This window comes from Lissotriton vulgaris, chromosome 5 (genome assembly GCF_964263255.1).
Source record: "Lissotriton vulgaris chromosome 5, aLisVul1.2, whole genome shotgun sequence".
Lineage (NCBI taxonomy): Eukaryota > Metazoa > Chordata > Amphibia > Caudata > Salamandridae > Lissotriton > Lissotriton vulgaris.
In genome coordinates this window covers 268,532,713-268,556,906 of record NC_141693.1, presented here as the reverse complement: position 1 = coordinate 268,556,906, position 24,194 = coordinate 268,532,713, and the positions used below count along the sequence as shown (strand labels likewise).

Below are 24,194 nucleotides of genomic sequence, written 5' to 3'. Positions count from 1 at the left end.
CGGGAGCATCCTGTGCGCGATTGTTGGACATCCTGAGGGGACTTTGGCTTCTGGCTGTGGTTGCAGGTGCAGGCGTCCGCTTCTTTTGCTTCCGGCGTCTCTGTGATTCTCGTAGACGCCAATGCTTGTTTGTCGCTGTTTGTTGCTGTGCCCCACTAGCACTGTTCACGAGTCATTGACGCTTGGCTGTGACTTTTGGGGCTGCCAGGGCTTGTCTGGGGAGTCTGCCTGACTCAAAGATGGCCGCCCTCAGTTTTGACAGGGTTGGTCCCTAAGGCTGCCTGACCTTGTAATGGCCGCCTCCTCTGACACAACACGTGGTTCCTCTCCTTCTTCAAACGCACACATTCAGCACTGAGGAGCTCACAGTGGAGCTGGGCCGCCCTCCGCTCTTGCGGCGTGCACAGGTGCGGATCGCTTGTTCAGCGCTGGTCTCGCGCGCTTTGCCTGCCGCTTGCTCCCCTTCCGCCGGCCCTGGTCGGGTGATTGCCGGCTTCGGCGTGGGAGCGGCGCGTGTCTGGGGCTCTCCCTTCGCCTCCGCAGTGCATCAGGCTCACCTGGGCAGCATCGGAGGGAGTCTCCGGTTCCTCGTCCGTGTCGGCTCTCTGGGGCTTCGTTGGCGCTCTCAGCGCGGTCGGCGTTTGGCGCTCTTCACTCGGCGCCCTTTCTGCTGCGTTCTCCGCGCTCCGGTTCAGCGCTTCCCGGACACCTCAGCGCTCACTCACTTGTGTCGCTGCGTCTTCTTCTCGACCCTCGTCGTCTCGTGAGGGGAGGTCAGGCCACTCCTGGGGGCTCGTCACTGGCGCCGCAGGGGCCACGGTGCAGCGGAGTGCACTCCACGCTGCGGGACGGGGTAATCACGAGGCGGGGTTTCTTCACATCCCACCCTCGTCGCCAGCTGTCGTGTCCTAACCCACACAGACACAAGGACACTGACTTTCACTTGAGAGATCTTTATTCGTGCTTCTTACTCAGTCCCCGTCCCTACTCTAACTGCCCTTTCCTGTTCCTGACCCCACCTCTTCCCCTCAGCCCACCTAGCTCCTCCCGCCCCAACTACTAGACCGTCAACAATATAACACCTGCTATGGTTAAATAAATGGTTGTTGCCGCAGCCGGCAGTGGTCACTGTATTACTCCTTGCTTTTGCAGCAGTTGTGGTAAATGCTGCTGCTGTTGCTGTCCCTGGTGTGATGAAAGCTCTCATTACTGCTATGGTTGCAACTGTGGCCAGTGTTCTGGTTTCTGCTTTCATTTCTGCTTTTATTATAGCTTTAGTCACTGCTGTGGTTGAGCTATTGTTGTGACAGGTGCTGCTTTTTACAGTTATTCATGCCGTTAATATTCTCATGGTGGCAACTTTTGTCACGGTCATGACAGCTGCTGTAAAATCTGTTGCTGCTGGTATCGTGGTTGCTGTGGCCTTTTCGTGGTTACTGCAGTGATCGCTGCTTTTATCCCGTCAATATGGCTGCTACCGGATCCCTAATGAAGTAATAGCTGGGGTTGCTGCTGTTGTGGTAACTGTTGTTGTCTGAAAGCTATTGTCGCTGCTGTAACACTTTCCCTTACGAGTAATCTGTTTATAATGAACATTTATGACAAAGCATGCAGCCCTGACTTACTTACTGTAAAATGCATGCGTTAAAAGCAATAGGCTTATAGGAGTTGTTAGTTATTATGCTGTGCTAAAAGCCAGTAGGCAGATACATCGAATCAATCAGATTACCGTAGTAGGCAAGGGTGTTGGTGGCACACCCGAACAAACAATGGGGATGGAAGATATGCATTATTGTAATCCGTAATAGGCTCTATTGGCAGCAATTTTAAATAGTTTTGACAACTGTAATTCCATACATATGTCTAATGTTGTTACCGTATATGTGATGGATGCCTTGGGTAAAGCTTATGACTAGGGCCACTGGAATTTTGCGGCAGGTGAGGCCAAAATAAGCGGCAGGATTGAGTAAATTATACTGCTGGAAAAGGCAGATTGTGCAACTTAATGCTGCAGATTTTATGATAGTATTTCATTTTGTCATTTTTATACTTGTGAACACTATTGGAAATTGGTTGCACCTCATTTGATCCAGGTTAACACTGAAGTATAGCAATATGCAACAAAAAGTTGATCAGTCAGTCTTTGCAAAGGGTCTTCTTCACTGCAACACGTGTCACTGCACTTTTAGTAACTTTTAAATCGCTTGAGCTACAAACACTTTGTTTGAAACTGCCGATTGTGCAGCAGATGGTGTAATATGTAGCAGGTCAGTGGCCCTACTTATGACCAACACAGTATGTCTGAATTGGTTGTATGGTGAGAAGCCAATGATAAGGGTTATAAGCCTAATTGTTCATTATGAAAAGCTACGATAAAGGCAGTATGCCTGACATATTGATTGTGAAAAGCTTGCGCTTAAGTCAATAGTTATTTATGGGTAGATTGTTACTCTGACTTGAAGCCTATAAGTAGGAATTTTATTACATGAACCTCACAGATTACATGTGTAGGGAAGGATTTTGGTGTTGGTTACCCATGTGATGAACCCTAGAAATGTAAGTTTGCCCGTGTAAAAATTGTTGCTAGAAATCTCTTCGGCATGTCTAACGGGATAAGCTGTCTACCAGGATCTTGTAACAAAGAAAATGATTAAATAATATATATATTCATTTATATAAATGTATGTCCACGTAGATAAATAGAAGGTATTTTAATCAGCCTTGTGGGGTTATTCTGTTTTGTGTAATTGTATAGTGCATGAGTCACCCGTGCGGGTATCCTTATGCTGAAGCTTTATTGACTGAGCCTGGATAGTTGAAGACCCAGGTTTTCAGTTTCTTGGTGAATACAAGAAATTAGGTGGTGGCTTTGTTGTGCAGAGAATCATAGGAGATGTAACAACTGATGGATTTTGTTCTCTGTATGCCAATGGGAGTCTGGCTGAGCATAGGTGTCTGGTAGGTATGTGAAAGTTTTTGAGGCTTTGTATGTGTTTGTGAGGCATTTGAAGAGTGCTCGTTTGTGGATTGGGAGCTAGTGGAGCTCTTTGAGGTGCAGGGTGATATGAGTGCGGTGGAAGGTTGAGGGTGAACCTGGTCACTGAGTTTTTTTGTATGATCTAGAGTCTTCTGGTCATTTGTACATTGATTCCATAATGGTGTGTTGCCATAATTCATTTTGCTGGTGATGAGGGCTTGGGTGACGGTTCTGTGAGTGTTGTTGCAGAGCCATTTGAAGATCTGCTTGAGTGTGTGGAAGCAGAAGTAGACAGCATTCACTTGATCAGTCACAGTGAGTTGGTAAGCTATTACTATTCCATGGTTCTTTGCTTGGGTTGCCTGGAGGGGAAAGGGTCCAAGTTCTGCAGGCCATCAGGTGGAGTGCCAGTGTGCTGTGTCTATGCCGAAGATTACTACTTCCGTCTTGTCTGTGTAGAGTTTGAGGCAGATGGTTTTCATTCGCTTGGTGACTTTGCTCATGCAGATGGATAAATTGGTGCAGGTGTTTGGCATCCTGTTGGAGAAGGAGAGTATGAGCAGAGTATCATGAGCAGAGGATATGAAGTTAAGTCAGTGGGTGGGAATGATGAACAGGATTGTGGTCATGTAGGCTTTCTTTTGACATTGGTCTGTCTGAGTGACATTAACACTCTTGCCTTGTGATTGTCAATGACAGCAGTTTCTGATCAAATGTGAACATCTACCTGAAAATGAGTGTGCTTCAGTGTCAGGGCTGATAGGCCACTCCTTTCGTTTTCAATTTTCTTCTTTAATAGGTCCTCTTTAATTTCTTTACTTCTCTTATTTACATTTTTATTAAGAGGGTATTACAGCGCTCTACACAGTGATAACAGGCGGCTTGCTCGCTGTTCATTTCCTTTGCTGTGCACTGCATCCCATGTGGCAACTTCCTCTAAACCAGCAACATTCCGGGAATGCTGTTGGCTGTAGTATTTCATTATTTTACTATTCTAAAATGGGCAAAAAGTAGGTTATAAATGTGACAGTCCTGCTGGAACTTTAAAACATTGTTCGACTATTTGCTGTACCTCTGCTAGACAGACTCCTGCCGCTATGTGTAGTTTAATTACTGCAAGCATATGGCTGTAATGTTAAGATGGTAGCATGTTTTGTTTTCCTACTTGTATAGCTTTTAGCCTTCTTGCATATATTTTTGAGTATGTGTGTGTTTTGTGGTTGTGTCCGAAGGTGAATGTAAGAATGGATGGATGAATGGATACATGAGTGCAAATATGACTGACAGTTTGCATGTATGACGACTTGTTGAGTGCCTAAACCCATCAGTGGCACAAAAACCACTTTCGTTCCTAACCTAGACCAATTCACATTGCCAATGCTTGTTTTGTTATGACACATCATCTGATAAACTGCTAGAGCTATTGCGAGCTTGACCCTAAAAAAAACTTTTAAAAGATGGGTAGGTAGCAGCCTAGGGAGTTGAATTAGTGGTTCAGAGAAACATGCAACCTACCAGTTCACGTCCTCAATTATTATAAAAAAGCTGAGGTGTGAAAATGTAGAACATCTGCCACCGAGATTGTGATCATGTCTAAGCTCCCGTGGCGGAGAGGTTTGTGGATCCTGTCAATGGCAGGTTCCAGTTCCAGTTCCAATACAAGTACCATAAGAAATTAATGCCTTTGCTGAAGTGATGTTTGGAACCTGATGGTCACATGTTCTTGTCACGTTAAGTTGCTGCTGCTCATATTATTAATGTGCCTCCTGCAAAACTTGCCTTTTCTGACCTTGGCAAAGGTTCCATCCACTCTGCGATGGGATCGTTCTTGCTGCTTCGATTTATGTGGGATACGCAGGTCACAAATTCAGAAACCCAGTAAATTATCCAACTTATTCATCAACCTCCGATCTGTACTTGCGCTATAAATCAAAGGTTTGAATCCCTGCAGGTCTAATGCATCCTTTTGCTCTGTCAAGACGAATGAGTACAGCAGGATGTGATGATTAAATGCCGAAACACGTTAGGTTTCTACCCGTCAATGCGAGCCACATATATAAAGCTTCCTTCTTCAAGACTTGGAAAAATGTAGCTCCTCCTACTAAGCATTTGTATGAATGATAGTTTGAGAAAAACTAAACAGAATACATACATATGTTCCAGAGATGGGTCTGTAGATCTCGGCCGTCTTCCTAACAAACCTACTGCTAATTATGAATGCATATGGTTTGGGCTCTGAGCACGTTATCTGCAAAACTGCAAAAACTATAAAAACAAAAAAATACACAGTTCTATACTGCATATTAATTGTGCTCTCTCAGTCTCCACCGCTATGAAAAAGAGCAAATGAAACAAGAAAAATAGAGAATATCTACTACCTTGCCCATCGTAGCAAAAAATATTTGTATATTGTGTTGGTGTGAACCTGCACTCAGCTAATGGTTTAATCTAATGGCTGGATGTACATTATACCATATAATGAGTGAGCTGCGGCTTCTTTGGCGTCTGCAGGCTGGGGCTCCCCTGGAGTCTGCGGCCTCTCACTGAAGGGGGATGAGCCGCCACACGTGGCCTCGCAGCAGGAAGATTGGCTGGTGTACATGGCCTCACAGCTGGAGAATGGGAGGTCGTGAGGCCACAGCAAAGGAACGGGCTAACCTGTGGTGCTTCTCTGCTACCATGGACGCTGGTCCTGCCGACATGTCCTAAATTGGCTAGTTAGAAGTTACTACAAGGCACTGCTAATGGTATTTTCATATTAAAGTTGCTTTCTGCATTCTGCACTGGTAGGAATTGGAAGTGGTGGCAGAATGTAACTCCCTTGAAGTAAAAGTTGTTATGGGCACACTGGATGGCTATGGAGCCTGTCTTCATTTCGGCAGCGCTTGTGAAATTCAGTCGGGATGGATGAGTGGATGGAAGATAAAAAACAGAGTGATACAAAGAGAAAAGAGTAGTAACGAGAAATCGAGGTCCGTGTAGGATGGAGGAATAAGGAGCGGCACTTATGGGAATGAGGAGGAAAAAGAGGAAGGCGTGGGCAGATGGATTGAGAAGTGGCATTGGAGAAAGTGGGTGGGAGAGATCAATAATGAGTATACACAAGACTAGAAGTCGGAGTGACTACGGGGAAAAAGGGAGATGGGATGTTGACTTTTCTTTTTGTTTCATGTTTGGAGAGTATGGCTCAAAAATGGTGCCTCAATCTGGCAAGATCAGGACTCTGTTTTCGTTCCAATATGTCAAAAACAAAAACTAACAGAATGGCTATGGCAGGCTCATGCTCAACTCGAGTGCTAACAAGTAATTGAAATGGCTGCATCAAAAATAACTACAAAATTGATTACTTTGGGTGTAGAAAGCAGGTAATAGTGCTTAATTAGCCAATGATTACAACCAGCGCTCATTTTTTGGGACGGGCACTTATTTTTCCTCACCAGATTTTGATCCAGAGCTTGTGAGAGAAAAACACAAAAGGAGGAAAGAAGGTGGAACAAAAAGACGGGAAAATGTTGAAAGAGGTAGAAACCATTGATTATGCGGGGCAGGGGGTTGCCCGGGGCAGGGTGGTTGTTAAATTTAAAATTAAAATAAAAAATAAATAAAACGTTAACTTGCCTTCGCCTGTCCCGCGCATGTCTGCTCCTCTCCTAAAAGCAGGAAGCCTCCCTCCCCTCCCTTAAGTCAATCACAATGCTGCAATGGCAGCATTGTGATTGGTTGGGACACCGACCAGCCAGGAGTCTATGGGTAGGCAATTTTCTCCATGTAGGTTGCATGCAGCCTACATGGAGAAAAGGCAGAATGTGCATGACTAGTTTGGTCGGCCCCAGAGGGCCAGCCAAACAGTCAGCGCCCTCAGCTGTGGCCAAGCCACTCATCCCATACCCTAGAGCAGGACCAAATACCAACCCGCCCCCAACCAAACACTTCTGCTTTAACACTGTGCGAGAAGCAGAAACATAAAATGGTATTTATAATACCATTTTATGTTTCTGCTTCTTGCACTGCGAGAAAGCAGTGGAGTTACCCTCCTCCGCCCACACGGAGGAGCCGCCCCTGGATATATTACGTGTATTTTAAAATGTAAAGTAGTTGATCATGTTTAGCAGTGCAAGCACTCATTTGGATACTTAAGGATACGCTCCAAATAATCGATGTAGCATTAGACGAGAGAACTGTATATATTCCTGGGGTGAGCCAATGCAAGATTGATAAAGTTTCAAGCCAATGGCTGAAGGAGGCTTTTTCAATATAGACCATGATTGAAGAAGGCAGACCCACAGTACACACGATTAGTATATCAGAGCTAGTAGCTTCATTTGGCAGTTGTGCTGTAAAATCCAGACCTAACTAGCCTTGGCAATAGGTCTCGCTTGGCATTGCAGTGGTTTTGTGAATCTGTGCAGCATGGCTGAAGTGTTACATAAAAATAGCTGCTATTACAGCGTCATATTTTAGGCACGACCATGCATGCACACGCCTACAAAATGATGCATATTAATCTGTACAAAAAGTTGTGTGGAACTTATTCAAATCCAGAGAATTCATCCAAAAGTATGAAGGCTCTGCAATCTACTTAATCACATTCGGTGCATACTAAAATCCATACAAAGACAGTAATAAATCCTGAATATAGAATAATCAATCAAAAAAAAAATAATGCTGGACAAATAGAATTGTCATACATGTATTCTATTCGTGTATATATACAAATATAGAAATGGTGTAAACAAGTGAATCATTAGTGTAGTCGACACACTGCAAGCATAATGTTTAAATGGTCAAAAATTTCCACACAAAGACACTGTACATTCCCTAATGGTTATATATACACTTTCAAGTTCTGAAAGATCTAGGGAAGCTTCCATAAAATTAGCACGCCCTATCTGTTCATTGCAGGTGTCAATCAGTTGTTTTTTGTTTTTTTGGTGGTTCAACCCCAATCTCTTTGATGGGTCTCCTCAGGATGCCGCCATCCAACTAACACACAACCTTGGTGTTGATAATGCCTACATGTCCTATCTTTTAATATGCAAGGTAATCAAGGTAATGGCTGTATTTCACTGGCGCTTGGATATCACGGTTTCATCAAGGATGCGTGAGACCTCCGTGCTATACCCCCCCAAAAAAAGCGGGAGTGGTAATCAACAGTGAGAGAGCTAGTGGGTCTGAAACAGAAAGCTGGAAATGTGCCGGGGCAGCTTGATCAAAACAGAGGGCATGGGTGGGGGGCTGTAGCAACACAGGTGCAGTTGGGGGCTGAGGCAACACAGAGGGTGGAAGCAACATGAAGGAAGGCCTCTACCAACAGAATTAACACAATCTGGGTTAAAGAGTACTATAAGGAACATGGCTTGAGGGCAGAAAAAAGGAGGTTGATTCACACGGGTGAGAAAGCAGGGTAGGAGAAAAACCCAAGACAAGCCGAACTCTGAGGGTTTGGGGGCGAGTTAAATCGGTGAGAGAGCAACACAGTGTGGTGGAGGGATAAAGAAAAGTACACGAGGTAGACAGCTGGAAAACACATGCACTCTCAGAGAGTACTTAACCAAAAAGAAAAAAGTAGTGCCTGAAAGTAAGCAGTGGAAGGACACTAGTAATAAACCATGCTCTAGGGAGGGGAGAAACACAACAAGAGGAAGGAAAGTCCATACAAGCTCACAAAAAAGCAAGCCAAGGAGAGTGACCATAAGACTAACCAGTAGTAATTGATGGGTCAGCTCTAAGACCAGACCTCTGTAAACTGACAAATAGATTTTTTCGCAAACAGCTTGAGCTGCGTGGGAGGCTAGACCAAAAAAGTGAGATGAACACCTTTGCCCAACTTTATTCTGTGCTGTGTTGGCCATTGGTAGGTCAGCAGGGCCATTTTGGCTCCTGTAAGCTAATGAGATATTCACCTGGATGATAGCATGCAGTGCCCCTCCTTGTGAGCACCACCGTTGCCTAATAGGGGCCTTCTGTTATGCCTCTTACATCTAATATGCCACTTTTGACTCCAGCGGTGTGTGGAAAGATTAAGGTTCAAGTCTCCAGAATTGTTGGGGGGGTGGGGGGGTGTACAGTTCAGGTCCATACTCTGCCTCTGTCAACAGTGCGTGAGATCCCTCCCACCTTACCCCCAACCATGGGGTCCGTAACCTCTAAATCAGAAAACAACCCTAGGATGCACTTTTACTTATACTCCCATGAACATGACCTTTTCGTTTGTCAGGCCCTGGTTCCCTGAGTGTGTTTGCTTGTGGGAGTGTGAGGGTGTCAGGCGTGTTGGAGTTGAGGGTGTAGGCTCACAGGGACTACGAAGGACAGCTTCTTCTTGGACAGGCCTAGGTCCGGAAGCCTCTTTTTGTGAACGGTGACGAAATTTCTGAGATGAAAGATCTGTGCCAGGATGGGTTGGGGCTCCTATGAAAATCCCTTTGGGAGCAGAGGTTCTTCCGAGAAGTGCAGCTCTAGTTATAATCTTTCCAAGAGCTGAAATGTGAGCCGCCCAACCCCCATCGCAGGCCTCTGGGTTCGAGGTGAGGAGAGCTGCTGTGTCCAGCTGTCCTGGGCTTTGGGACTTTCAGCAGTTAGCGGTAATGTCCAGGGTCTGACTGGCCCGGCGGGCAGTGTGGCAATGCTAGAAGAGCTAGTCTGAGAAATTAGTGTGAGGGCCGTTGTTTAGCTGTTTGTGGACCTGTTATGTTCTGATGGGCTTATTTTTTTTACTGTTGATTTCCCCCCCATATTGCGCATAGTAAGCGCAAAAGCAGGCAGTCTCTCACACTTTGTAAATAATGCTCTATTTCTATAGGTGTTTTGCAAAGTCAAAACGACCCCCTTTTGCAGATATGGGCCACTTTTTTTAGGTATCTGATTTGTAAATGTGGGCCGCTTTTTAAAAATGTATTTAAGATATCTGATTCACTAATAGCGGACATTTTTATGTTGGTGCCTGGGCCTAATTTCGTTCCGATTCCGACCCTAGTAATGTCGGTTCGAGAGTTGGTTTGTGTGTATACTTTACTCATGATTTCCCCTCTCCATTTTGATCAAGGCTTTTGCTCGTTTATGATTACATTCAAAATCTAAGGCTCTCGCCGGAGACAAGAGCGTGGCTTATGTGATAAGCACGAAAGGAAGCCAATGACGAGTGAATTCAGCCTCCAAGTTTCATATGATTGTCAGCCTGATGATAGGGACGTCAATCTCGCGCTCATTGCACAGGTATTGTTGCCATGCAAATGCCCTAGTTTCCAGTATCAGGCACGTGTACAGGAGAGCACATGTGGCATGTACCAAGGGTAGGTGATGATGGAGGTCCAGTCTTTCATCTCTTGAGTCTGGACGTCTGATGCAAACATTCTATTGTGCTAATCTCTTGATTTCTAGTGCTCCTCCGTCCAGTCTTTTAACCCTTTAGTCTGGACGTCTCGAATCCAGAGAGGAATCCTGTAGTAGAACAACGTGCAGCAGACCGACATGCTGATATAAGTATAAATGTAGAAAGTGTACCCCCCTCGGGAAGCTGGAAAGCTTCCCAGTCGTTCAGGAAGCGGGATAGCTTCCCTGTCCTTGCTATGCCGCCAATTGACTTCACTCATACAGGGCTCACACCCTCCAGTTTCCAGACTAACGTGGACAACATTCGAAGCATTCACTAGTCTGGCTGCCAGGCACACGTTTCATTGTTTTGGGCTGCCTTAGGAAATAGCATGTAACTTGGCAAAGATGTGGGCGTGCTCCTTGTCTACACATGCCCCATCCACCAAGACGCAGATCTGATGGTCTCCGCCCTGCCGACAACTTCGTTATAAAGCTGAGTTAGCATGATGTGTAGCTGCTGTCCAGTCCCCAGATTTGTCACCCATTTTTCCTCGCTGATTCTGCACTCCAATTTTTGAATCCTTGTTTCTTGTAAGAAACGGCTAACAGTACTCTACAGCTGATGTGCCTTTTTATAGCATCACTTTAAGCTATGTCCATTGGATTTTAGCCATTTCGTAAGCTAACTATAAAGTGCTTAAGGTTGAAAAATTCGGTACCATTAAGTTAAATAATGGATTTATCTGTTTAGGGTACTGCAAGAAGACCAAGCGACTGCTAAATACACTTGTAATTATTATTTAAAGGTTTTTTTGCACCACAATAAAGCATTATTTAAGTTTGAAAAAACAGTGAAGCAATGTACTTAGTAAAGGAATTGTATACAATATCAGGCAAAACATAAGGTACATGAGGAATATTGAAGATGGGTTCTAAGAGTGGGGGATGCAAAATGGGGAGTGGTAGACAGCTTGTTTGCCAAGATTTGGGAGCCAGGGTAGGTTTGACTTCAGTGGTGTGAAAGAAAAGGACGATATTGGGTCTCTTTGCTGAAGTGTAGGATGGTTTAGCCAACCCGATCAGGATTGGGGTGTTTCACACTGTTGGAATGTAGAACACATCTTTTATTGTTTAGATTTTCATAGTTCACACTTGTAGTTGCATCCTTGCCAAACATTGGTTCCTGGTTTTGTAAATATCACAGCAAATTGCGCGTTTTTCAGCCAGGTAGTGTTGCGGGAACAACTTTTAGAATGGGGGTGCTTTCCTATAAGGATACCACAAAAAAGGCATGGATAGTATATGATGGTGTTTCTGCAAACATCTAAAAAAAGGTGCCAGAAGAAAACCAGGAGGAAAACATTTAAAGGGCACCTTTATTGTTCATTCTCCATCAGACTCTCTCAAGTTTTATGGGGGTGCTGCAGTACCTATCGCACTGCTTGTTCCAGCACTGCTGCTGCCAGGAGGGCAGTTGATTTTCGAATTCAGTAGCTTTGTTGGTGATGCGGCTTGATTCCACTCTAATGCAGACCTAGTACTGAACGTCGAATGTTGTCCCTTTGAGTTGAACTGGAGCATGTAGCGGGTAGTCTCACTCATGTCCTGAAAGCTCCAGGATAGAATGTACTTCAACCAGGTTTGTGGATAGACCAGGTTTGTCTGACGTTCTGATCACAGAGGAAGGACCTTTCTGGGTCACCAGCTTTTGATTAGATTATTTCTGCTTCTTACTAATGCTGCCATGAAAACGTATCCCGAAGCTACACCTAGGGCATATAGTGCTTAATATACCATTAGAGGCCACTACCAAGAACTTTACTGATTGTTAAAGGCTCTAAACTCGAGTTACAACGCTGAGACGCAGGCCAGGGGTCTATAGCGAAGGAAAGGGCCTATAATGTCCGGTCCAGCTATAAGCAGCAGGGATTTGTTATGAATTAAACGGGGATAAAAAGAAAGACACACTTTGGAATGCTAAATCCGGCCTGCCTCTGCCACTCTTGTCCCCATCATTTCAATGTTCTAATAAAACATATATAACGTAATTTTTTCGGATCCATCTCACTGATAGTTTGACGTCTTTTCAGTTCATTAGAAGTACAGTGTGCGGATGTCTAGCACTAAAGCACTCTTTGGCCCGCCCGTCTTCCTCCGTTTATCACCTCCTTCAGTTCCAGATTTCTTCAAACAGGAAACGCCAACCACGCGCTTCCACCGTACAGATTAGTGAGTCGCAAGAAGATGTGAAGATTAGGTTGTGTGGGTCCCTAACCATTTGCTGTGCCATAATCTCGGAGATTTTCGGATTGCGAGTAGGCTGAGTAGGCTGTCGGGCTGCGCGCTGAACCCTCCTGGTACGTACTGGCTCCTGGTGCAGACTGTTACCATTGTCTCTTTCTGCAGTTTGCATCCCATGGACCATGTTCAAGAGGATGTGGGAGACTCGAACGATGTGTGCTTTGTTACAGGGCAGCCAATCGGCAGCTGCTGTTATTGTCTCAGTCTTTATTCAAATGTGTAAATTAATTACAATTGGCACATAAACGAAAAAGGATGGTGAAATCACAAACCTTCTCATTGCATGGGCCACTTAGTGCCCTGGTAAATTATGATTTAGTGGAAAATGAGCAGCCAAGGCTGAATGAGAATATCTTTAAAAAAATGTTTTTAATAAATCCCTAAACGGAGCTGGAGAGTATATGTAATAAAGTGCTCTGGGTTTCACATAGCGCAAGCAAGAGCAATTTAAAGACAAGTAAAACCATAAAAGAAACTTGTGATACTCAAGCGGGCGCAACCATGATAAAGATGTGCCTGTGGCCTGCACTCTTTGTTTGCTGGAAGTGATAATGAAACTCATAAACGTGGCAAAGTACGCCAAGTTCATCGGGAAGTTCCAAGAGTCCTTAATAACATTGGCCTCAGTAAGGTTCGTCATGCATGAAGAAATTCCGCACAGCAGCGAGCAAGGTAAATGAATCATGACCCGTCTCATAGTTACAAAATCTGCAGGTACCAGTCCTGAAATCTGCCGTTATTGGTGTTGTACATCATGTCATCTTCTCTCTTAGCACAGCTAGTGAGAGACTCCGTCAGATGCTCTTTTCTGCATTCTTAAAGTAAATGCAAGTCTGGCAATGCAAGGCCTGGGCTTGGCAAGTTTTCATCTTTTGTATTTTTTTTCTAACCGGTAATATGAAAAAAAACTAATTCTGCAAGACATGCTAAGATACACACATTACTTAGTACAGTCTCAAAGGGGGGGTGTTGGGATTGTTCTATTAGTGGGGGGACTGAAAGTGAATATCATTTTTTGCTAGCTTCCAATGGTATATTGTGCACAATAAGCTTGGCTGTGAACGTAATGCATATTTTGAAAAATCCCCAATAAAATGTTTTTAAAAGAATGAAACAAAAATAATTGCAAATATGGTATAAAAAAGGGCGTGGCCTAGGCACCGCTGCCCTGGACAGAAGTTTGCTCCTTTTCAGACTGCTGTGCACAAGTGATAGGCAACATACAGTTAGTTACTCACAGTGCAAGAGAGACACTATATGAGGTGAACTGACACATAGCTTCATGCTGTAGGCACAGAGCACAACGTGAATTAATCTACTACAGGCCAACGAAGGAAGAAGGCTGACCGAAAAGAAAACCTCTGTACGCATATATGTGTATATATATTTGCTATATTTTTATTTGGGAAAAGCAGAGGCTGGCTTCAAACTTAAGTTTCTTGTAGGCCAAACCTGAAATCGCATAATGCAGTATAACATAACAATCATTTGAATGCAATACGTCTAGCATTTATGAGAGTTTGAGCTATTGACATTGTAAAGGACAATGCCGTTTATTTATATGTTGTTTTTAAAACCGATAAATAAAAGGCATTGTCATTTTACAATGACAATTGCTTAAACTCTCGCAAATGTGAGACCTATTGCATTGCAAAATGCGTGCTATAAATTTTTTAGAAAAGCGTTAGAGAGCGTGTCCCGCCTTCAACAGCTGGCAGGACAAAGCTATTTGAGAAAATAGTGCTCGGAGGCTCTAATTAAAGCCTGCGAACAACAACACACGTAACGGGGTGTCGCCATAGGAGGTTACAAAATGAGACTAGGTGGTATTAAGGAGGGACTACTAAGGCTTTCGACCAATGATCAGCCACAGTTTACAGTGGAGAATGACACAAGCCAATGAAAAATGTTGGCGGAGTGGGTGGAGCAACAAGTCCCTACCTCAATACAGCAGTCCTCGCAGAACAGCGCATGCGCTGCCCAGGCTGAACCTAAAAAATTAACTACAGTAAAAAACAAAAAAGGCAATCCATTTATCCAGAACATCCATTTACAGTCGCAGAGAATTAAACCAATCCACAGGTACAGATAACTAGAAATCTCTTGTACATTCAGCCATTTTGGGACTGAAGGAGCCAGTGACTCCCAAGGACAAGAGGTAGTGGGCATGGGTTCGTGATGATTTATTCCAACGTTTCTGAGCAGAGGACAAAAAGCAAAATGTTCCTTCGCCTTCTGTCGATTACCATTCCCCAGTTTGCTGCTGAGACCAAAGGCCCGGAGACTCGCAGGGCAATCACATAGAGACGTTGGGGAAACAGTACACAGAAAATTAAATGAAATGGAGCTCGAGAGCTTGTTCAGACATGCGAGAGTAGAGAAGAACTGCCAGAGAAATGACGGACAATGCAACAAAGCACTGATGCTTACTAAGGAAAACCTTACTACCAACAACTAGATGTCAAAGTCGAATGGACCATGAACTCAGCAGACATAACTAGAAAGTACACTGAAAGAAGAGCAGTAGTTAAGATGAAATCCAATTAATATTTGTATGACGAATTTAGTGTCTGTACACGGAAAGGGAGATCTTTTTTCCCAGTGTTCTTGCAGATCTCATTAGTGTTTCAGATTGCATTATTGAAGGGAAATTTAAATTACTGTAAGGACAGGCTACCGGCCCAGCTGTGGAAGGCAAAGTAGTGTTTTGGAAGAACAAGTAGAAGGAGAGAAGGGGGAGACGAACATAGGTTAAAAGACGATAGATACCATTTCTATACTTGGGAAGTGGATTGCATTTTTACTTTGACTTCCCATGTAGAACGGCAGTGGTGGAGGCTGACATAGGGAATATGTGAGGGAGAAAATCTCAGATTTTTAGCTTTTTTTATTTAGCCATTTTAAAAAAACTTGACCATAGCCCCAGACGCTGTAAGTACTGTACATTGAATACAAAATTAATAATGATTTTTGGGGGTAAGCGGAGTACAGTTGAAAATATTTTACAATAATTTGTACTATGCAGTATTCTTTTGTCAGTGTGTGATTGTTTACCTGAAGAATACAAAGCACTAAGGATGCACATGAAGAAAAGAATCCCCACCAGGTGGGTGTAATTAACGATGCTAAGGTGGGATACAGATCAAACTGAAATTGTAGGAACAGGGATGTTTTCACTTGTTTTCAGCATTGTAAATGTGAGGAGGTCTGCTTTCAGTGAAATGGTCTTTCATTTCCGTTCTACATAACTTATCAAGTTTTCTTCTATTCTAGTATAACCGGCACCAAAGAAACATCCGGACTTTACCCTAAAGGCACGTCAGGATGTCGGGGGCTTCTGTAAAGGTGGCCGTGAGGGTGCGGCCCTTCAACAGTCGAGAGACCGGTAAAGATTCCAAATGCATCATCCAGATGCAAGGCAACTCTACCAGTAAGTGCCAGCTTAAAAAAAAATCTTATTCCCTACTCTGAACCTTGTTAATTCTCCTAAAATTTCCATACCATCACTTCTTTGATGCCTTCCTCCATATCTTGTTCCAACTCGACAGTAACAGCTTGGCCGTTATTTCCCTTACCTAGCGTGGTGATTGATGCCTATTAGTTATGCTTTCTCCCTAACACTTATGGCAAGTACTTTCGCATTTCAGTTGGTCAACTTGGATCACTCTTAGAAGGGGAACTTATTAATAGACCCCCTCGCACTTCTTGGAAGTACCAGGCCAACTTGTATTACCCTCTTCTGTGGAGCTTTTCATAGTACTTCTCCTCAGTTCTTAGGAGTTCCAGCTCACTTTGTATCACTTTCTGTTGTGCGACTTTCAGTAGAACCCACTCCTCCTTCAATTTCCAGCCAACTTTGTCACACCTTTTGCAGTGGAAATGTCAACAATCCTCCCAGCTTTTTACCCCTGCAATGACCTGTCTCATTCTTTGCAGGAAAACCTTCCATTGTTTCCTCTCCATGAGTCACGTTAAGTGGCTGTTCTCCTGCTCTCTCCCATCCCAGGGGTGAATTAGTAATTGGATCCCCGCCTGATTTACATCCTCTTACTTCCTTGCTACCAGCTGAGCCTCAATGGCCACTTGAGATTGGAAGGCATAACCTAACTGTACTAAGGTGGCAGAAACCGCACCCAGTGATGTCCTCCGTTCGTGGTGGCGTGTGAATATGTTTGTGATTTGAAATTTAACAATTGTAGAGCATGATTTTCAGTCACACTTTTCAAGCGATTTGCAGAGGCATACATTCACTAATTCCAGTGTTCTACGTTACAAATTTAAGGCAAAAGGCTTGAATAATTTTTTCCTGTAGGCTTGTATTGTCTGCAGTATTATTCAATCCCAGTACTGCTCCAGGTTCAATGCGTGCCACTCTGGTCACTGATCTTAGTCTTGGCGTGCTCTTTTTCCACTCTACCATTGGAAAATGTGAGGGGGGCTTTGAAGCACTATGTTCTTTTATTGAAGATTTTTCATTGTAATGACTGACAAGTGAATTGCTAACATGTTTTAGAACTCATTGAACAAAGATTCTGAGCTACACTGAGAAGGCAATTGCTCAGTAGGCAAACGGTAAAGAGAAAATAATGCATTTTGTTGGACTATATGCCACAAAAAAACTAGGGTGAAAAATGATGGTACTTAAATGTATGTAGTCCCTGCTTTGACTGAGCTTGTGGAAGCCGTCCAACACTGGATGAGCTTTTGTTAAAATCTGAGCGTGTCGATCTATTCCCATATGCATGTTCAGGCAGCTCTGAACTTGATGACATCTGTAGCTATATCCAGAATTTTCCGCTCTCTTTAATCTGGCCCAATGCAGAAAGAAAAGGTGACACTCTAGTCTAGTCGCAATTGATTACAATGTCTTTGTCTTTGTTGTTGAATTGAGCTCTAAAGTCGTGGTCTCTGGAGAGAAAACTTATGTTTAAATACCAGTCTCTCACCTGACCCAGAGGTCATTATCTCCCACTTCTCGCGATTGTGGCTGGGAAACCACCTTTGTCTTATTGAGAGTGAACAGGCTCTGGCCTTCAAAGGATGGTACTCCATAAATTATCAAACGGAAAAAGATGACTAGTATTCTGGATCTGAAAGACTTCTAGTTGGTACAAAACCACAATGTAAAGGGAACATGTACTTGTGACTGATACACAAAAGCAAAGTTATATTCTTTCATAACACATATTAAGCATATATTACACAGTTACAACTAGAGAATTATACCATAATTTAGCCAAAGCCACTGCTTTGGCAGGCAATTTACAATGAAAACGCTCCTGTTTATAGAGCAGGAGAACTTTTGTCAAAATATAGTGCGCTGCAGACTACTGTGTCATGGTGGATCACTCTGCATAAGTGCATAACTTTGGTTTCTAAAAACCCCACTCTCCTTTCAAAGCGGGGGATTCTTTTTGTGAAACAGATAATCCATGGTAGCTAAACACTGGGAGTACACACTCCAGTGATTTTCTGGAGCCAGCTGAAGCTCTGGTGTGCAGTCTAAAACTTGGTGGTCCTCCGCCTTTTAATTACATGGGGGAACCTTGTGTGCGGTTAGGGGACTGCTCCAGCAAACTTTGAGTGACCCCTAGGGGTTTTTTTTCTACCAAGGGTTCTTGATTAAGTGACCTAGTGATGATTAAGTTTGTGTTTCTCGAGTTTAGGTGACTGATTTAAAGATTTTGGTTCTCCAGACATTTGAAGTCAACAACCACCAGTGAGCTGAAATGATGACCGTGAAGCTAACATGCCTATTCTGATTGAGATTTCTAACTTCAGATTCAAATCCATGTGAATTTCCCGAGGTGCCAGACTGGATCCTGAAATTTTAATAGTAATTACCTTGCGTGTTGACAGGTGGCATCATTCAGCTCTGCGTCTGGTCCATTGGTTCAGAATGTAATGTTGGTGCCACTAGAAGTCCAATACCTCAGAGCGCTGACGTCTGTTCCTTTATTTTCCCCGCCCCTTCAGAGGCAAATCCGAAGCTAGCAGTGCTGATTTTTTGACAGAACTTTTCCTCCGGAAAATAATTTTTGCCACTGTACATTGTCTTCAGTGAACAGATATAGGCCTTAAAAATGACTAGTTTCAAGCAGTGGCATTAATGTCACCGACAATTGTCAGTGACCGACACCTGCAACCTCTGCCTATGGTGTTTGAGCCTCGAAAACAAAACACAGTCGTGTTTTTGCTGTTCCAAGATGAATCAAAAGCGATTTGATACTGTATGGCCAAGCTCACCACCATCTAGTTCAAAAAGATAGTCTTGGTCCAAGGTGCGGACACTCTCTCACTCCCTGACCGATCTTGAGGCCGCTCGCCCTGGAGATCCAGGAGTTCAGGTAAGTCTAAATGTTCCCACAAAAAATCCAAGCACAGTTCACTGATGTCCCGCCACTCGCACCACTGGAAGTCTTGTGGTGCCCAGGATACCTGTATGCCTTCGAGCCGCACCGTGTAGCACCCTTCAGAACTGCTACTCCCAAACTCCTTTCCTTTCTGTAAACAGCCACGGCAGAAGAAATTGGATGCCTGAAAGAGGGCACTGCCTCCATTTTTAGTGCCCCTCCATGTCCAGCTGGAGCCCAAGAGGTTCCACGAATGCGAGGTGGCAGCCTGTGGGAATCTTGTTGGTGTATCTGTCCTAGACCCTGACCATGCCACTTGACCGCCACCAGAGGTTGACCCTGTCTTTGAGCACAGTGCTGCCGGCTCCCACCTTGGTGCAGTGTCGACACCGCTTACGGCACTAAGACCGACACCATAGGTGTGTACCTTGATGACGGAGTTGGACCCAATACTTTTATCAGATTTTGAATCTCAATTCCTGCGTAATCTCACCCTGAATTCCAGGATTATGATCCGGATGAAGATGAGGACAGCAAAGCTTTGTATGAAGGGGTGACTTTTTTTGATGGCCTACAAGATGCCAGTGGCCTTGACACCTCCTCTGACACTGGACTTTCATCAGCTAACCCTATTGCCACAGTAGAATCTGCCTCCTTTACTCTTGTCATGAAGAGGGCAGCGGTGGTTCCTTATTTAACTTTACCTATACAGGAGATAAGGACCAACATTTTGACTGTGGTTCTTAATCCTGGAGTCGCCACCCAAGAACCTTTATTACCCTTTAATTTATTAAGCCTTAACAGATATTCTAGTGGGCCCCTGGGCTAAACCAGGATCTTGCCCACCACTCAACAGGCAGGTCGCAAAATGGACCAGGCCTGCTCCTGGGGACCCCTGATTTCTTGCGCCAGTATCCTACCCTGAAGAGCTTGGCTGTACAAGAATCATCTAGCTGCCTGAATCCCATCTCTTTTCCCACCACTTTACCCTACAGGAAATCAAAACTAATGGAAAAATTTGCAAAACAGTTTTTTTCCGAGGATTAGTCTTGTAGTCAATCATCTCATCCCTACTGGGATGGTATTCGCACATCTTGTGGGTTAGAGTGGCAGACGTCTTGCCAACACTGTCCAAGGATATTAGGCACCTCTACAATGTCTGATCTTTCGCGTCCAAGGTACTGCGAAATATATGATCTTGTCAGGCCTGGACATAACCGACTGCCTGGGTAGGGCAGTCTGAAACAGCGTGGTGCTTGGGTGCCATGCCTAGATGCGCTCCATGGGCTTCTCTTCAGACGTCCAGCAGTCCCTCATGGACATGCTATTCAAAGGCTAAACTTTTCAGGGCAAATGCTGACTCTGTCCTCGAGAAATTTGAGGAGAGTAAAGACACTGCTCGCTCTCTTTGTTTAGCTCCGCTTGCTCACCAGTTTTCCCAACACCAAAGGCCCTTTCAGGGCTTCGACAGAGGGTATCTGGTGAGGCAGAGTATGGTCCTCAGTAGCAACATGCCTCCCAGCCTTTTGAGGGCGATGTTCAGGCTCACATGAATAACTCTACCCATTTGGCAACCTCTTCTGCACAGCTGCTACTGCAAAAATATTTCAATTTGTCCTTGGTGACACAAGAGCACCTGTAGGAGGTCAGGTTAGCTTTCACTTCCCTGGATGGTGGAGCATCACATCTGTCCAATGGGTGCTCAAGATCGCAGAGCACGGTTACTTCCTACTCTTTCTGTCCTATCCCCTAGGGATGCCACCCAGACCACAACACCTCCCAGAGGGACCACTTGTCCCTTCTAACCGAAGACATTCATGCGGTCTTGACCAAGGAAGCAGAGACAGTACCAACATCCGAGATCAAGACTGGCCTTTATTCCTGTTATTTCCCACGACTGAAAAAAGGAAGGAGGCTTTCGCCCCATCCTAGATCTTCACCCTCTGAACTTTTTTTCTCTGGAAGGACAAGTTCCATATACTCACATTTACCCAAGTTTTGTCTGCCCTGGTTGCAGGTGACTGGATGGTGGCACTCGACCTCCAGGATGCATATATTTGTAGCATGTGTTGGCTGTAGATGCGTATCTGTAACATACGCCTACCATCCAGTGTTTGGCTCGGACGTTTGCAACTTGTTTTCTTTGAAGAAATGTTTTGAGTAATTGTAATTGCATTTATATAACACTTACTACCCCTGATGAGGGGTTGAAGCCCTTTGTAAGTTGACTCCTCCTACAGTCTGTATTGTGCACAGTCATCAGCTTCTTTGTTGGATTGTTTTTGGCCCATCAGATGAGCTTAAGATAAGAGCAGTAGATAGATAGTAAAGATGAACATGCCGGTTCTAGTTTGATAAAGATGTGTGTTTAAGTAGAGTAGTGTGTACGTCTGCCATTAGCTTCCGGGTAGGATATGAATCGACGGCACTACACACTATGAATAGATGCTTGCAGGGTAAGTGACATGTCTCATTTGTAGCACTTTTTGGCTATGGATAAATATGCTTAGCATTGAATATAAAGCAGTGCTCCCTTAATGCAGTGGCTAGCTAATGGCTGACGTAGATGTTTGAAGGAGTGTTTGGAATACAGCTTAACCCACCAGAGTCATATTCTCTCCCTACCCCACCCAGAGCTAACACTTGTGACGGAGACCTCGTTACTGGGTTGGGGAGGTCATCTGGGAGAGGTGGTGATCAGAGGACTCTGGTCTCCGGTGGAAGCTCACCTCCATATCTATGCTCACTGGATCAGATCTCCATTTTCAGGTCACCTGGTGTGATTCTTTTTTTTGAATTTTTAATGGCTGACCTACATGTTTCCACTGTCAAATTTTATGATTCCACAATGGGACTTTTAGTTCACTCCTATCTAGTCCATTAGAACCCATGCGTAGTTGTCCTTTTATGCCTGTTAACCATCAAAAAAGGTTCCTTATCAGAATTGTATCTTCTAGACTAATGATTGTTCCTAGACACACAAAGCTTGGAGTTCATAACATATATTTCATTATTTTTTTTTTCTGCAAACAAACTTTTATTGTTTTTCATTACATCCAGGTGTCCATCATCAGATGTGACTAGTAAGTATTCAATTCAATGTCAACAAATAGGTATATTCTAACCTTACATAGGACCTCCAATCCTCTTGCATTCAGGCACTTTATTTATACAGTAGTCGAACCACTGCATATAGGTTATTGAACAAACATTTTAACATCTTCTCATGTATTCTAGGTCTTGGACTGAATTTCAGTTCTCCCTGTCAGGACCAACAAAACCATATACTTCATTCTTTCCAGACAAACTAGTCTTTCAGACCATTCTGCTGAAGGTGGTTACACCCTTCCACTTAGGGCAAACCATTACTTTAGGAGGAGAAATAGCTTGACCGACTTGACACGAAGAGGGCTATTAGTTTTTACATCGAATGATCACAAAAATTATCACAAAAATATCAGCAAGATGACCAGCTTTCTGTTGGCTTCTCTAGAGCAAAAAATGGAAAAAATCTGTGCAGATGAAGACCATCTCTCTATGGGGTTTCCTATGCGCAAAAAACGGATATAGACTAGCTGAGGAGAAACTCTCAGACGGGTTACATACTCATTCCACCAGAGCAAAGGCTGTTATCAATGGATGGTTTGCCAGTCCTTGACATTTGCCAAGCTGCTACGTGGACGTCCATCCACACGTTCACAAAGCACTACTGCCAAGACAACCAGGTCCATCAAGAACGGTATTTTGCCTGATCTGTCTTCCAGGATTTGCTGGTCTAAGCCAGTCTACAGACTCACCACCCATAGAGGTACCGCTTTGGTATCTATTCAGAAGGTGAAGAGTCTGCAGTTAGAAGTCTCTTTCAGAAGAATAAGTTAGTTACCTTTGCTAACACCTTTTCTGATGGAGCCTCACCCTCCTTCCCGTTCTGTGAAATGGACTCAAACAGTCCATTAATAAGATCCCAGATCTCAAACACCTCCTCTTTGGATTTCAATGACTCTGCGTTCGACGGCTTGGATAGAGATCAAAACTTAAACGGATGTTAGGGCGCAGAGGTGCTGGTATTCTAGTGGCTCTGACGTCACATTTGGAACCGATGGACCCAACGCCAAGCCACACAACTCTACCTGTCAACATACGAGGAGTTGCTATTAAAGTTTCCAAATTCAGTCTGGAACCTGGGGGAAATTCACAAGATGAGGAATCTGGTGTTAGTCTCCACCAGAAAATGTGGTACTAAATGTAAGTAACTTGTTCGTGTGGGGTTGCTTCAGCCCGCCTGAAGTTAACTGTACGTTTTTAATGTGCTCTTTTGGAGAAAGGTTCCATCAAATTGTAAATGTAGCAGCCAATTCCTTTTCATATTTTGTTTCCAAATCCCGGTTATAGACGCCATAAGGATCATTTGCAACTTGAACGTCAGTGGAAGGTGGGCCTTTTGATTTGTGTCTGGGCCACAGGCAAGGCTACTGATCTTCAAATATTTTATTGATTACTTCAAGGGGTCTTAATCTGAACAAATCAGTATTAAAGGTCTCCACTGTGAGTGGGTCATCATTTGTACCTTAAGACGGCATGGTATCCAAGTAATGCTTCTAGGTGTAGTCATACACAAGCCATCCTAGGCAAGGCAAATATTTGCATACCAATGCTACTTTAATCTCTTTGTGATCTACAATGTAGCCCCTAGAGCAATAATGCACAGGGTTTATGTGCACTACTCTTGGAAGTTACTTCCAGAACAGATGTTCTGTTCAGTTAAGACATATTCTAGAATATGTGTGGCTAACTAGATGTTAGAGGCCGCTGTTTGGACAATACACTGTTAAAGGCCAAATATGCAGTTCTCTTTAAAGTCTGAATTTTATTATTCAGGTTCAATGAATAAACGTACATAGTTCACTGGTATATAGTTAGTTGTACAGCCATACAAATTGTTAAATCATAGCACAGTTTTTAAAGTTAATACAACAAAATATTTTACAGTCATTTATGTTCAGGACATGGTACAGCTGAAGTATTTCAAGACTGTCACATTTTCATGGAAGTGAGTTAAATGATGTACAGGTTGAGCCTTAAAGCTGTAGAAAAATGCCAATTATTAGGATGTGGAGTCATCTGATGTGGATGACGTGAGGTGGCATGAAGGAAACTATTACATGCCGTAGACTTTCTGTAGATTTTTACTTTGTAATCAACCATTTGCCCCCCAAAAAATCTATACCTAAGAATATAATTGTTTGGGGATA

At 43.8% G+C, this 24,194-nt stretch overlaps 1 protein-coding gene across 15 annotated transcripts in view; it reads left to right on the top strand.

The window, feature by feature from the left end:
- Positions 1–24,194, top strand: part of KIF1B (kinesin family member 1B) — a 1,388,545-nt gene that overhangs the window by 84,378 nt on the left and 1,279,973 nt on the right. For all 15 annotated transcript variants that reach the window (XM_086921360.1, XM_086921359.1, XM_086921355.1 and 12 more), the window contains exon 2: positions 15,863–16,019. In XM_086921360.1, coding sequence (XP_086777486.1) covers positions 15,914–16,019 — 106 coding nt within the window. In that variant the 5' untranslated portion in view covers positions 15,863–15,913. The remainder of the gene's footprint in view (positions 1–15,862; positions 16,020–24,194) is intronic.